Below are 15,494 nucleotides of genomic sequence, written 5' to 3'. Positions count from 1 at the left end.
CTTTTGTCCCCAATTCTTGTCTCAGCTGCCTTGCCCGCGATGATCACAGGAGAGGAACCTGGGGGTCTGAGCTGGAAAGGCTCAAGGTTTTCAGACATCCACGTTTTCAGTGGGTGAGCTGAGCTGAGTCCAAGCTGAAGGCTTTCTCAACAGTGGATGACAGGGTGACTGGGAGGGACCAATGGAGTGCCCATGACCGTGACTGTCTTTCTTATGATCCAGGGGATGTTAGGGAAGACTGATTCAATCTAATGTTTACAAAGAAGGAAACTAAGGCTCATGGATATAAAGAGACAGAGCCTTTATATCAACAATAATTTGTCAAGTGTGTGTGTGTGTGTGTGTGTGTGTGTGTGTGTGTGTGTGTACTTGCACACATGTGCAGGTGGGTGTAGAGGCCGGAGGTCAACCTCAGGGAGTTCTCCACATTGCCCTCTTCCAGTCTCCAATGTGTGTACACGTGTGTGAGGACGTGTGTGTACAGATGTGTGAGGGTGTGTGTGTGTTTGTGCGTGTGTGGTGTGTGTGTGTGTGAGGGTGTGTGTACAGGTGTGTGAGGATGAGTGTGTACTTGTGAGTGAGGGTGTATGTGTGTATACACGTGTGTGAGGACATATGGAGGCCTGAGGTTGGTGACAGGAATCACCTACCCTTCCACTTCCATCTTACTCTTTGAGGAAGGGCCCCTCAATCAGATTCAGAGCCCACTTTCGTATGGCTCATCTTGGTAGCACACTAGCCTAGGGATCTGTCTCTGCTTCCCAAGGCTGGGAGGACAAAGGAGCCACCACAGCCACAGGGCATTTACCATTTACATGAATTCTGGGGATCTGCACAAGTGCTTTAACTCCTGAGCCAGCACTGATTTTGCCTCCCGGAATGCTATCAGATCCTGTGGGGCTGGAGCTCTGGAATAGCAGCCAGTGCTCTTAACCGCTGAGCTGTCTCTCCAGCCCCCATCATGTAAGACAGGGTTTCTCTTGGGGAGTTCACCAAATCACCACAGCTCCCTAGTCACTGAGCTCTAGAGATCTTCCTGCCGCTCCTCCCAAGCCTTCTATTGTAAGCATGGGACTATGTGGCGTTGGAGCGCCAACTCAGGTCTTCACACTTGCGTGGCAAACACTTTGCTGACTGAGCAGTCTCCCCAGCCTTCAAACTTCCCCCTTTTTATGAGCAGTAGAGGTTTTTGTTGTTGTTGTTCACATGTTTTTAATCGATACATAGTAATTGTTAAGTGTGCCATTTCAGAGTACAGTGTGTCAGGATCGGATCCGAGGACTGGCATATTGGTTGCCTCAGACCGAGAACCAAGAACATCGTGTATGTGTGTTGGGAGCATTCAAAGTCCCTCTGTTTGCTGTTGTGAAATACGCAATGGATTGTTGCCAGCCATTGTTACCCTCCTGTGCGGCAGAACCACAGGAGCTAATCTTCCTGTCCATCTGAACCTAAACCCATTAACCCTAAGCAGCAGGCATTTTCCTTCAGACACCGCAGGAGCACCAGGAGCATGAGTCCTTAGTGTAGATAGAAGAGGTGGTTCCAGCTTAAGAGAAACTGGGGGAGTCCTCCCAGGGGCCACCCATTACTTACTCTGCTTGGGGTCCTTTAGGAACCCCTCCAAAGCCACAAGACTGCTCTGCCACAGCTGTGTACAGAGGTGGAGGAGGGAGGAAGGATCAGAGCTGGTTTCGGGTTACGTTGTGTTGGGTTTTTGAGACAGAGTCTCATGGAGTCCAGCTGGCCTCTAACTCCCTATGTAGCCAAGGATGACCTTTAACTCCAGATGGTCTTACCTCCCCACTCAAGTACTGTGATTACAAGTGTCATCATTCAGCTTGTTTATTTTTAATTTTTCATTACATTTTAATTTCTGTGTGTGTGTGTGTGAGTGTGTGTGTGTGTGTGTGTGTGTGTGTGTGTGTGTGTGTGTGTGTGTTCACCTGCTGTGGTGTGTGTACCAGTGGAGGTCAGAGGACAATGTGCAGAATCAATTCTCTCCACCCACCTTATAGGTCCCAGAGATGGAACCAGCACCAGCCCGTTTATTTATTTATTTATTTAGTTAGTTAGTTAGTTAGTTAGTTAGTTAGTTAGTTAGTTAGTTAGTTAGTTAGTTATTTTTGTGTGAGAGTCAGAGATTGGAAGGGAGACCCTACAGCCAGAAGGGAAGGAGAGCCAGACCTGGATTAGGCTGAGGACCGTGCTGGGAGTGGTGGCATTTGGGAGAAGAGTGTGAGAATAGTGACGTGTAGAGTACGGAGACATCAGAGGAAAGAGAGAGGCTTCTGTCATCAGCATGGCGTCCACAGGTCTTTGAGGCTGAGGCTGGGGGTGGTGGGGATGTGAGGCGGAGAGGGGAGGGGGAGGAGAAGGGGAGGACCAGAGAAGGCCCTAAAGACTGCCTCCCCTCCTGCCTTCTAATCCCATCTCCCACCTTGGGTCTCTTCTACCCGACTTCAGGTTTGATGTAAGGCAGAGAGGTCCGGAGAGAGGCGGCTTTGGAGCTAGGTCAGCTAGGTAGGGTGTGGAAAAGAGGCGACCTGGACCTGGAAAGAAGAGGGTCCCGTTCGTAGCTCAGACGCCACAGGCAAGTGTCGCCTGAAGCCAGCAAGCTCTCGGTGCAAGGCTGAGGACAATGCACCCCAATACACCTTGGGTGCTGCCCCTACTCAGACCCTGCAGCCGGCGTCCGCCCCGCCTCCTGCCACGCCCTCCCGCCCAGCCGCCTCGCCATTGGCTGCCCGTCCTGTGCCCGAGCCCTTGGCGGAGTAATTAACGAGGGATTAATGAGATTCCCAAAGTCAACAGAAAAATCGATGGGCCTTGGAGCCCGAGCGGCGGCTGCGCAGTCTCGCAGGGGGGTCGGGGGGAGGAAAGGGCGTCGAGGCTCTGTCCCAGGGCTCCCGGGGCCTCACCTGGACGAAAGATACGCTGCAATTCAGGTGTTGGGGAGCTCGCGACGATGGCTTCGCAGACCTCAGGTAGGACTGCTCAGCTCGAGCTGGGACCCCTGAGGACCCGGGGACAGCTGACTGAACCTCCCCCGGAAGCCCATCCTCACACTCACGGCTCCAAAGTGGGGTTCATGAGCCCGGGGCTACAAGGACTGGGAAGAGAGGGGAGAGTGAGTGGGGCAGCCGAAGCTGTCTCCTCTGTATCGAGCACCCCAACGCTGGCTCTGCGCATACCGGTTCAAGGGTCCGTCTTCACAGTCCAAAGAGGGTGCCTAGACCGAATAGAATCCAGAAACCTGAATGGATGGTCGGTTAAAAAAGAGGCTGCCTGGACCTCTCTCCCCCGGCTCGGAACGAAATCCCTGAAGCTTCCGGGCCTGCAGAACTGGCCCTGTGCTATTGGCCCCGTGTCCCCGACGGTTCATCTTCTTTCATTGCCCGCCTCTGAACGCGACCCATAAACCAGTTTGGTGTCTAGGACCTCCCTTGGAATGGTGTCGTGCTGAGTGAGAGGCGTGCCAAGGGTGGCGGAGTTCTAGTTGGTTCCAAGCTCATTAGCTCTAGCTCTTCTCCGGGACCCCTTGATGTCCACCCTAATACCTTGTCTGGCAGTGAACCATACTCGCCCCTTTGATAACCGCTGGTGGAGCGCTGAACCCCGGGCGTGGGAGCAGGGGAAACCGTCAGAGTGCAAGCCCTTTGAAGGGAGAGGACCTGGAACTTTGCTCTCCAGGGTCTCCACACACCCCCACTCCCAAAGCTTGTAGTTTGAGTGAAAACTCCAACCTTTCAGTCCCTCTAGGATCTTGATCTGTAGGGAAGTTCACAAAAATCAACCAGGCACGGCTCTTCGTGTATTTTCACGTATCAAATGATTAAATTCTGACAAAACTCCTGAGGTAGGTATCATGTATTCATTCCTTCATTTATTCATTCCAGAACTTGTTGAGCTGGGCATGTAACTCAGTGGTACTGCACCAGCCTAGCATGCACAAGGCTCTGGAATGACTGCTAGATGGAGTGTGAGCCAGCGATGAGCACTGGGAATTACCATTCCATCGTTGCTCGCTCTTGTCACGGATGGACAAGGACACTGACCAGAGAAACTAAGTAGCTTGGCCACGATCACAGAGATGCTAAATGCCATCTGGGCTATTGATCAGTAGGGAGTGGGGAAGGGAGGGCAGACTGTGGAGAAGATGAGGTGGAGCCACCAGAGCTGGCAGAAAAGGAGCAGGGAGGTGTCCTGGGAGCCTTACCTTGCTCAACCTGGGTGAGAGAGGTAAAAAGATAACCATCTGGGCCGCCTCCTCACCTGCACCAGGATGGAAAGGGTTAAGGGGTAGGGTCTCTGTTCACAGCTCTAGTGCTGAAATCCCCCTCAAGAAAAAGCCAGGGTCCAGGGCATACATTGGCTGGGTTTTAGGACTGTGCTAGATTTGGAGAGGTGAGTGGGACAGGACCCCGTCTCTGCCCTGGAGGAGTCCCAGATCTTGAGGGAACCGCCCTGGATGGTGCACACTCATGCTCAGCAGAGGAGTGGCCTGACATAGTAGCCACATGTCTGCTTGGGCAGAGGGAAGGCTTCCTGGTGAAGAGGCTGGGTGAGGGTCACTGGTGGGAGCTGGCAGGAAGAGAGAAAGTACGTAAGAGGGAGTCAAGAGACCACACAGAAAACATGGAGTCCTCTATTTAGGTTTGAGTGGATATGAGGAGCTCGGGGTGTGGCCAGGGACTGGACAGGGAGGGTGTAGAATTGTTCCCAAGGATGGACTGTCAAAGGAGAGAAACTTGTTTATAAATTCCTGAAAGGGGTTCAAAGTTTAGTGCTTCACTGTCCAATAGAGAACATCAGAAGTTCTCAGTTCTCAGTATTGCTCAGGGTGCATGTGGGGAAATAGGGCCTCAGAGAGGCTGTAGTGAGGGGCAGTGTGGCGAGGCTTTCCTAGTAGGGTCTTGAGGGACAGACAGAGCAAAGTTCCTTAATGAAGATAGAGCATGCTAGGCAATGCATTGAGCAAGGGATGCTGGTGAGTGGCCAGAAGGGACCCTCACCAAGCCTGGGCGAGTCCTAAAGGACCAGCTGGAGTCACCAAAGAGCAAGAGGGAGGGAATCATAGGCAAAGGATGGGGGCATGGGCAAAGATAGGAAGGTAAGCAAGAGCATTCTGGGAACTCTAGCAGGATGCTGCTGCCCATGGGGAGAGCAGTGGGGGCTGGGGAGGTGAGTGAAGGCAGGAGCAGGAAGCAGCAGCAGCAGCAGCCCCCCTCTTCCTAGAGCACTGTGTGCCCCAGGCCCTCGTTAGCACACACTGTCTCATTCCACTCAGTAAGGCCCCGTCGCCTTGGACTTTAGACTGAGGGCAACTGGCTGTCTTTGCAGGACTCTCAGGGGAGACAGGCACCGTGAGCAGGAAGCCAGTCAGGAGAGACTAGATGGGCTCCAGACTAGAGGAGCGGTTCATCTAAGTAGCCAGGCAGGCATAGAGGTGCAGGTAGGTGCAGGTATATGTAATCCCAGCACGTGGGAGGCAGAGGCAGGAAAATTGAGAGTTCAAGGCCAGCTTGAGCTACAGAGCCAGACTATAAAGAAAGCAAGCTAACAAGAGAGAAACCAAGAGGGAGAGAAGATGAAGGAAAGGAGGAAGGCCAAAGGCAGGCAGTGTGGGAGCTGGAATGGACAGGCTTGGGGTCTGATGGCGTGCATAGTCTGGACAAAAGCAAAGACGAAGTCCAGCTCTCTGCTAAGAGATGTGCGTACAGAACCCCCCTGGGATCAGGAGATGGGTCAGTAGGAACTCGGAGTGCTGAGGCCAGAATGCCCGGAGGCAGGAGCTCCACGAGGGCCTTTGGGGCAGTGGAGTAGGGAGCACACTGGGGAGGAGCAGTGCCCAAAGCAGTCTGAAGGGACAGCACTACAACTACCGGGTGGACCAAGCAAGTGGTGACAGTGAGTGGCCCGAGAGAAAGCTTCAGATGAGCAAGGAAATGGCAAGAGACACTCAGGGAAAGAGCGGGCTGGAGACGGTGTCCTCCTGCACATTCATAGGACAGCCGGGAGTAGAGTAGGGTAGATAGAAGTTGGGGCAGTTAAAGTCAAGTGCATGGCGTTCATACTGATCCTTCCCATCCCATCCACAAGGCAGACTTGGCAAATCAATCACAGAGCTTTTCCTCCAAACCTTTCATGAGTTTTAAGATACATTTTAGTGGGGCTGGAGAGATGACTCAGTGGTTAAGAGCACTGGCTGCTCTTCCAGAGGTCCTGAGTTCAATTCCCAGCAACCACATGGTGGCTCACAACCATCTTCTGGCATAGGAGGGCATCATGCAGATAGAGCACTCATATACATTATAAATAAGTCTATTTTTTTTAAAAAAGATACATTTTAGTTATATTGGTCATTTTTGTTGTTGTTTTTTTGAGACAGGGTTTCTTTGTGTAGCACTGGCTGTCCTGGATCTCACTTTGTAGATCAGGCTAGCCTCGAACTCACAGAGACCCACCTGTCTCTGCCTCCTGAGTGTTGGGATTAAAGGCGTGCGCCACCACTGCCTGACCACTTTTTTTAAATTTATTTAAGAACACTGAAGCTAGAGGGAACTCTCTCTCTTCAACTCCCTTCATTTCTCCCCCAGAAGAAACTCTACTGTGAACCCAATGGGTGTCGTCTAGACCTTGCCTGTACCTACAAATACTCCAGTGCACCCCTAATAGAGTATTATTCCAGACCACGGCATTCTTTTCCACCAAGCCCAGACTTAACCTCAAGACCCTTCTCAACACTACCCTGTATGCACTCACACCCTACAGTCAGGGAGACAGCCCCTGCTCTCCTGACTTTCATGAGTGGAATTTCTCTATAAACTAGCAGGTTCACACTGACTTTTGCTGGTGAAAAGTTCCAGCTCTGAAAAAATGCCCGGTGACAGGGCAGTACTCAAGTGACCCTTGCTGCCTGGACAAAACCATTATCCCAGGTCAGGATGAGGCATTGAGTTGCGAAGTGAGGAGGCCCAGTCATGGGTGGGGAGGGGAAGGTGGCTCTCAATGGATTCAAAACAACCCTTTACGCTCATGTGCAGCCTGAAGGACTTCTGTATCTATCTTGGTCTGTCTCAACCTTGGGTCCCATAAGGGATATGGGGCGGCTCCAGTGTCCCAACTAGAAGGGTTCCAGAGTATGCTCTCATCACACAGGTTAGGAACTGCGGTGGGCTCCAACCCGGGTCTCCTTGTCAGCTGATCTATTTACTCTGTCTTCCTCTCCAGCCCCTGCTCAGGTTGCACCCATGTCATCTTCAGAAGCAACTACCACTGAAGTAGCATCTACCTATGACCAAGCAGACATGGCAACCATGCACACAGGGCCCCCACGCCCTCCAAAGCAGAAGTCCTGGCTAGCAAGGAATTTCTCCCTGCTGTTGAGGAAAGACCGACAGGCCCAGAAGGCTGGGCAGCTTTTCTCCGGGCTCCTGGCCCTCAATGTGGTATTTCTGGGTGGGGCATTCATCTGTAGCATGATCTTCAACAATGTGGCTGTCACTCTGGGTGATGTGTGGATCCTGCTGGCCGCACTGAAGGTCCTCTCTCTGTTATGGCTCCTCTACTACATGGTGGGCACCTCACGGAAGCCCCACGCGGTGCTGTACCGTGACCCTCACGCAGGACCCATCTGGGTGAGGGGTGAGTGCTCGGTGCTAGGAGCATGGAGAGGGCCGGGGAAGGAGAACCCGTTCAGGAGCGGGTGCCCACCTGCCCATCCTCTCCTGGCCAGGTTCCCTGGTGCTCTTCGGTAGCTGTACCATCTGCCTGAATGTATTTCGCATAGGCTATGATGTGAGCCACATTCACTGCAAGTCCGAAGTGGAACTCATCTTTCCAGTCATTGAGATCATCTTCATGAGTGTCCAGGTGATGGGTCTCTCACATCCCCATACCTCTGGGAACACACATACCACCCAACCTATACTAAAACCAGCCACATAGCTAATGTCTCCAAGCCCCACGGTGTGGACACACACCAATCATAACCCACCTCCATGTATCCACACCCATACAAAGCTCTTCTGCACATGTGCGCCTCCACACATACCTGTCTCCCAGATGTAGACACCTATAAACACATTTGCCTATATGTGCCTGCATATTCTTTTGTTGTTGTTGTTGGGTTTTTTGTTTGTTTGCTTGCTTGTCCCCCCCCCACAGGGTTTCTTTATCTTTTATTTATTTATTTTTTTTGTGACAGGATTTCTCTGTGTAGCTTTGCGCCTTTCCTGGAACTCACTCTGTAGTTCAGGCTGGCCTTGAACTCACAGAGATCCGCCTGCCTCTACCTCCTGAGTGCTGGGATTGAAGGCATGCGCCACCACCGCCCATCTTTCGAGACAGGGTTTCTCTGTGTAGTTTTGGTACCTGTCCTGGAACTCACTCTGTAGCCCAGGCTGGCCTCGAACTCACTGAGATGCTCCTGGCTCTGCCTCCTGAGTGCTGGGATTAAAGGCGTGCGCCACCACCGCTCAAGTGCCTGCATATTCTTAAACCCAGCTCCCAGATACCCCTCCCCACCTCTCCATCTTGTTGAGCCTCTGCTGTGCTATATTTACACCACCCTTCCTTCCCTCACCAAGTAGGTTTCTCCCCGTCCCCAAGCAGTGGCGATGGAGCCCCTTTTCACAGCTGAGCAAGCTGCAGCACAGGGATGTTTACCCCTGGCCCATCACCACACAGAAAAAGGAAATGGCAGAGCCAGGATTCCAACCAGGCTTCCTATGGGCTCCTCCACTGCACACACACACACACACACACACACACACACACACACACACACACACACCCCTGAGGTGCTCACACTATATACCACCACACCACTAGCACCTGGGCTCAAGACCCTCTCTCTTTCAGACATGGGTGCTCTGGAGACACTGCAAAGATTGTGTTCAGGTGCAGACCAACTTCACCAGGTAAGATGCCCCCCCAGCTGGAGTCTCCTGGGGCTCTCTGTTTCCACCACCCTCCAGTTTCCCCAGACAGGAGGAGCCTGAAGTTGTGGGTTAGCATGGTATACATCCCAAGTGACCCCTAAGGATTCCTAAAATCCTATCACCACTTGAGATCTGCTTCTGAGTCTGCGTGTTCACCCCAACAGCAGTGAATGGTGAGGTTGGGGCCCTGGGAACTATTCAGGCTGTGTAAGCTGTGTGTGTGAGCAGAGTGTGGTCCTCCCTCCAGGTGTGGCCTCATGCTGACCCTGGCCACAAACCTGCTGCTGTGGATTTTGGCTGTGACCAATGACTCCATGCACCGTGAGATTGAGGCTGAGCTGGACGCCCTCATGGAAAAGTTCTCAGGTACAGAGGGGACCAGAACCTCCCACTCCCCCATCACATTTACATGTGCGCGCGCACATACCCACACACACACACACACACACACACACACACACACACACACACACACACAAACTGGGGAAGCACACACAGTTTGAAGTTGGGAGCACACTCAAGGCCAGGTCACTGTTAAACTAAAAAGTGTGGGCCGTAGAGATGGCTCAGTCTATAAAGTGCTTGTCGCAGAAGCACAGAGACCTGAGTTTGGTCCCTAGGAGCTCACATTTAAAAAGCTAGGCAGAGCCAGGCATGGTGGCACACCCCTTTAATCCCCACAGTGCTTGGGAAGCAGAAGCAGGCAGTTCTGTGAGTTCAAGGACAGCCTGGTCTACATAGTGAGTTCCAAGCCAGCTAGGGCTACACAGTGAGATCCTCTCTTTAAAAATAAAAGGTCATGCATGGCCTGACATATCAATCCCTAGGGCTTACTGGCCAGCCAGACTAATTGATGAACTAATTGATGAATGAGACTGTCTCAAAAAACCAAAGCAGATACCTCCTAAGGGACAACACCCTCTTGGGTGTCTTCTGGTCTCTATGTGCTCATACACACACACACACACACACACACACACACACACACACACACACACGGTTCATTGTGTCAGTGGTCCCCTTCGTGCTCCATCAGGGACTGGTACCTGTTGCCCTACTCCCTGTAGCCATGTGGCCATCAGCAAGCCAGCCACTAATCCTGGCTGAGTTGGTCACTGAGAAGTCTTTCAGGCATGCACCCACCCATGATATTTGTATTTTACTTGTAAGAGACTAAAAAGCCTTTGGGGCTGAAAGGAACGCTGTCCTAATGTAATCTTAATATCTAAACATACCAGGAGGGAGAGGAGACTTGTGGGTAGACAGCTCTCCCTAGATCATCCCATCTGGCCAATCCTGTGCCTGTATAGTCCGCCCTTTGAAGCAACATTCCATAAATCCACAAGGGGAGCTTGCAGTCTGTGGGATTCAGCCACACCCATGTGTCTGCCCCACCCACAGGTGGCATCATGACCTGTGTGTACCAGCTCTCATGCATTCACACACCCAGCGCATGAATCATGGCACGTCTGTATGTGTGGCCATCCTTATATTCTGTTTGCACTTTGCACAAAAAGTGCAAAGAGGGAGCTTTGGTCAAGTGACATCATGGATGTGTGTTTGTATGTCTGCGGCTAGGGGTTGGAACAGAGCCTCATTCATGCTGGGAAAGCACTCTACCACTGAGCCACACCCACAGTTTCAGTTTATTATTATTGGACAATTCCAGGGGCTCAATGGCCAGTCAGTTTAGCCAAAACACTGAGCTCTAGGTTCAATGAGAGACCCTGTTTCATAACATTAGGTGGAGAAGCAATTAAGGAAGGCAAATCAACACCAAGCCTACACACACACACACACACACACACACACACACACACACACACACACACCCCAAATATACAAAAATATACAATATAGTGGTTACATTTTTTGAGACAAGTTAGTCAAGGCTAGCCCCAAATTCCTGATCATTCTGCCTCAGCTTCCCAAGTGTTGAGATTACAGGTGTGAGCTGCTATTTCAAGCTAAAGTTCTTGTTTGTTCGTTTGTTTGTGGTTTTTGCAGTATAGGGGTTCAAACTCAGAGTCTTATGTTAGGCAAGAGATTTACCACAGAGCCACATTCCTAACCTTGACTTTCTGAAACAGAGTTTAACTATGTAGCCCAGACTGGCATTGAACTTGAGATCCTTCTGCCTTGGTCTCCCAAGCTCTGGGATTACAGGTGTGTGTCACTACACCTGGCATTTTGGTTAGGATTCTTTTTGTTTTGTTTTGGTTTTGGTCTTGGTTTTCAAGACAGGGTTTTTCTGTGAAACAGTCCTGCCTGTCCTGGAACTCACTCTATAGACGAGGCTGGGCCTCAAAATCACAGAAATCCACCTGCCTCTGCCTCCCGAGTGCTGGGATTAAAGGCGTGCACCACCATTGCCCAGCTAAGATTCTATTTTTTCTAATAATTTATTTTATTCTTAATTAAATATTATTGTGTGTGGCTCTGTGTGTGAGAGAGAGAGAGACAGAGAGAGAGAGAGAGAGAGAGAGAGAGAGAGAGAGAGAGAGAGAGAGACTGTGCACATAAGTGTGGGTGTCTGCAGAGGCAGTGGGGCATCAGATTCCTAGGAACTGGAGTTACAGGTGGCTGTGAGCACCTGATGTGGGTGCTGAGAGCCGAACCTGGGTCCTCTGCAGAAACAGTCCACTGAGTCATCTCTCCAGCCTCTGGTAAAGATTCTTTTTTAAAATGACCTTGAGGTTTTTCAGTTACTTCCCAGTGGTAGCATTTAGCTCCTTCCCACTTTCCTGCTTTTCCTAGAACTGGATGTACATACAGCCCAAAGTCTGACTTGGATTCAGCTCAAGCATTTTGGCACCCAGTGAATGACACCATGCACTCATCCAGAAGCGCTGACTTCTAATTACCCCAGTATGTCCTGCTGAGGCTGGTCACTGCATTCAGGTGTGGCAGCCCAATTTCTTATTGCAAATGATGGGTTTGCTCTGCCAACCAAGCAATATGTGGAGGTGATGCTTGGGCATATCTGACTGAAATGTTTTATAAAAGTTTGGCACCTAGAGTCTTGAATCCCTTTGTAAAAGAGTAATCATTTCATGATTTCCAATCTCTATGCTCCAGCCTCGAATGTTTCCACATCTGTAAAACAAACATCTGGCTGGGTCCTGTCCAGATCCAGTATGCTCCAGAAAGTGGGTGAGAGTGATCGTGCCACTTAGGTTTCTCAGTGCAGGGCCTGCCTGCGAAGCTGTATCTTCCTGTCCTGCCCCCTCTCAGGTAACGAGACCAACACTTGTATGTGCCTCAATGCCACGGTGTGCGAGGTCTTCCAGAAGGGCTACCTGATGCTCTACCCCTTCAGCACCGAGTACTGCCTCATCTGCTGCGCGGTGCTCTTCGTGATGTGGAAGAACGTGGGCCGCCGCCTGGCAGCCCACTCAGGTGCCCATCCCAACAGACCACCCTTCCGCCTGCACGGGGCCATCTTTGGTCCACTGCTGGGCCTTTTGGCACTTGTGGCTGGTGTGTGCGTCTTTGTGCTCTTCCAGATCGAGGCAAGTGGCCCTGACATCGCCCGCCAGTACTTTACCCTCTACTATGCATTCTATGTGGTTGTGCTGCCCGCCATGAGCCTGGCGTGCCTGGCAGGCACAGCCATGCACCGGCTGGAGGAGCGAGAACTGGACACACTCAAGAACCCCACCCGCAGCCTGGATGTGGTGCTGTTGATGGGCGCTGCGCTGGGCCAGATGGGCATCGCTTACTTCTCCATCGTGGCTATTGTGGCCACCCAGCCACACGAACTGCTCAACCAGCTCATCCTGGCCTACTCATTGCTGCTTATCCTGCAGCATATCACCCAGAACCTCTTCATCATCGAGGGCCTGCACCGCCGCCCCCTCTGGGAGCCTGTGCTCCCCGATGTGATGGGGAAGCAGGATGCTGAGCTGCCCCGCAGAGGTTCCCTGCGGGACCTGGGCCAAGACCTACGGAGAGCCTCGAGGGCTTACATCCACTCCTACAGCCACCTCAACTGGAAACGAAGGATGCTCAAGGAGATTTCGCTCTTCCTCATCCTCTGCAATATCACGGTGAGTATCTGAGCAGAAACTCCTGGGGCATGGGGGTGGTGTATGGACCCAGAGTCCCTTACTTAGGGAGTCACTCATCTCTAGCTAGCTTGATGCTGCTTGAGAGCCAGGAATATTTCCAGCAGCTCCCTGCAAGCTGCCTAGCATGAGTTAATGTGCTCAGCATGTAGCAAAGCCCTCTATACAAATGTGTGTGATTCTGAACCCCAGAAGCTTTCAGTCTTGATGGAGAAGGAGCCTGTTAGAAAATGACCGCTGAATTCATCATCCATTGAATTTGGCCAAAAGAGCAGCCCAGAACTATTTATTTTCTATTAATCCCTAGAGGAATTGGAGGTCGGCATTGATCTCTTAGCTTCTGGTGGCTGCTAAGTCGCAGGCCCAAAGGTCCATGCACTAGCTCCACATCTTCTTGAATCATCACAGCACCTCCAAATGACAGGCATTGTTACTGTCCATCCCCCCACCCCACCCCCTTGGACAAATTGAAGCATATGTTGTCTGCTCAGTCCCAGCTCTCACAGCCTGTAAGTGGCAGATATGGGACAACTCAGGGTTGTTTAGCTCCAAACCTCTAAAAGCACTGACAACACAGCCCAGATGTGAAACAGCTGGTCTATGCAGAGAAGAAGTGATAAATTGGCTTTGAACTACATCAGGAGTTCAGAGTCAGAAGCCTGTGTCCCAAGAGCCAATGCGTGTTTCTGGAAGGTGGATAAGGTTGATCTGGGCTTTGGCAAATGTGTAGAATTCTCACAGGAGGGGTGGGGGGGGGGGAGATGCAGGTGGCTGTAACTATCAGAAATAGTAAAGCCTCAGCTTGGGGCTTAGGGCACAAACCATCCAACTTGGCAGCATAGATAGCTGGCTGGGAGGTCCTGCCAAACGTCATGTCTAAGGCAGCCCTCTGGGGTTCAGCCTAGCTTCAGGCAAGCCAAGGTGGCCAAGGTAAGAAGGACACCAGGGCTGGGGACCTCGCTCTGAAAGCCCCAGGATGATGGAGTATGAGCAGGCTGGTTCTAGGTCAGCCTCCCATGAGCCGAGCATCTTAAGATTTGGGAGAGCCCCTTCCTCACCCAGCAGCCTCCTCTCTCTCCCCAGCTGTGGATGATGCCTGCATTTGGCATACACCCTGAGTTTGAGAATGGGCTGGAAAAGGATTTTTACGGCTACAGGACCTGGTTCACCATTGTCAACTTTGGCCTGCCTCTGGGGGTCTTCTACCGAATGCACTCTGTTGGGGGACTGGTGGAAGTCTACCTGGGGGCCTGAGGGCTCAATGAAATCAGCCACAGCAGAACCCCCAAAGTGCCAAGACAGAAAAGGAAGCGTGGCCTATCTGGGCAGACACATCATCACATCACGGAGGTGCAGAAACCTGCCTGAGGTTCCCAAAGTGACCTTTCTTCAGCCTGACTGAGAGAGAGGGTACTGCCTGGAGCTCAAAACCAAGGTCAGGGCTTGGAAGGAGAGCCTGAGCACAACCCTTCACAGAGCCTCTTCAAAACAGTCCGTGTAATTAAGGATGTACCCAGGTGACTGGCCAAGGCTACTATCTGTGAGGGTCAGTGTGAAATCATGGAGTCTGGGGGCTGGGAGGGGGCTGATTCATCCTGTGGAAGGGGCTGCTGGACATCCTGGAGGCTCAGGACTCGTACTGGGAGCTCAGAACCCAGCACTCAAAGCTTGGCAGGCAGCCCTGCCCCTCTCCCCAAACACTCCGGCTCCTAATGAGCTCATTAATTAGCTGCCAGGCAGGGCTCAACAGCTCTCCCCTGCTTCCATAAACCCTGTTTGTTTGATCGATTCCCTTCCGTCTCTGTGGCATTTGTTCCTGGGGACAGAACTGCCACTCCAGGTGTGGTGAGAAGAATGGTCCTCTCAAGCAAGACAGTCCTGTTCCTCAGCCAGGAGTGGTCTACACCAGATATTCTCTGTCTGATCCATGGACAGAAGCAGGAAGAGATGAGTCTAGGCTTGTATGACCCTGACCTCCACCCTTTGCCAGCACCGTCTCTTGGAACAGAGCCTCAGGGACATTTTTGCAACTGGCTCACTATGGGTGGTCACTGCGGCCTCTGCCTGCCCAGTGCCCAGGCCTGCCTGGTCCTCGGAGCCCCTGGGTGGGGCAGGAAGGTGAGCAAGCAGGTAACACCAGCGCTCCATCCCTCTCTCTGAGCCCAGAACAAATAGGTGCAGGGCGAGGCCCAAAGAGTGTGGCCCTGGCCCTGCAACCAAGGCTCTGCCCTTCCCGGAATCCCCCTGCTCCCATGAAGCCACAAACTGTTAAGCCACACACTGTCAAACCAGGCCCCCTCAACACTGGTCCTGGCTACCTGAGGCCATGCAAAGAACTTAGGCCTTGGCCTCTCCTGTGTGGGCTTGACTCTGAGTAGCCACGGCCAAGCACTGGGTGACAGAGCCCAATCCTGCAGTCCCACACCCCCTCCATCAAATGAGAGATGATGGTTCAGTCATAGGGCAAGAGCCCTCAGGGGAT

General features: G+C 52.1%; 1 protein-coding gene across 1 annotated transcript; it reads left to right on the top strand.

Moving 5' to 3' along the window:
• The first annotated feature begins 2,968 nt into the window (after positions 1-2,968).
• Otop3 (otopetrin 3) lies at positions 2,969-14,948 on the top strand. Its single transcript, XM_052756215.1, has 7 exons — positions 2,969-2,987; positions 7,234-7,647; positions 7,739-7,875; positions 8,866-8,924; positions 9,193-9,311; positions 12,180-12,994; positions 14,096-14,948. Exons 1-7 carry the CDS (start codon positions 2,969-2,971, stop codon positions 14,264-14,266), a joined length of 1,734 nt encoding a protein of 577 aa, XP_052612175.1. The 3' UTR covers positions 14,267-14,948.
• Positions 14,949-15,494: the final 546 nt, after the last annotated feature.

Source organism: Peromyscus californicus, unplaced genomic scaffold, assembly GCF_007827085.1.
Source record: "Peromyscus californicus insignis strain IS unplaced genomic scaffold, ASM782708v3 Scaffold_3__1_contigs__length_106647218, whole genome shotgun sequence".
Lineage (NCBI taxonomy): Eukaryota > Metazoa > Chordata > Mammalia > Rodentia > Cricetidae > Peromyscus > Peromyscus californicus.
Note: the sequence above shows the minus strand (reverse complement) of the source record. Positions and strands in the feature narration are given on the sequence as shown.

Coding starts and splice junctions, on each gene's coding strand:
- Otop3 (XM_052756215.1), top strand. Junction 8,925..9,192: donor GTGCAGACCAACTTCACCAG/GTAAGATGCCCC, acceptor TCCTCCCTCCAG/GTGTGGCCTCATGCTGACCC. Junction 9,312..12,179: donor CCTCATGGAAAAGTTCTCAG/GTACAGAGGGGA, acceptor GCCCCCTCTCAG/GTAACGAGACCAACACTTGT.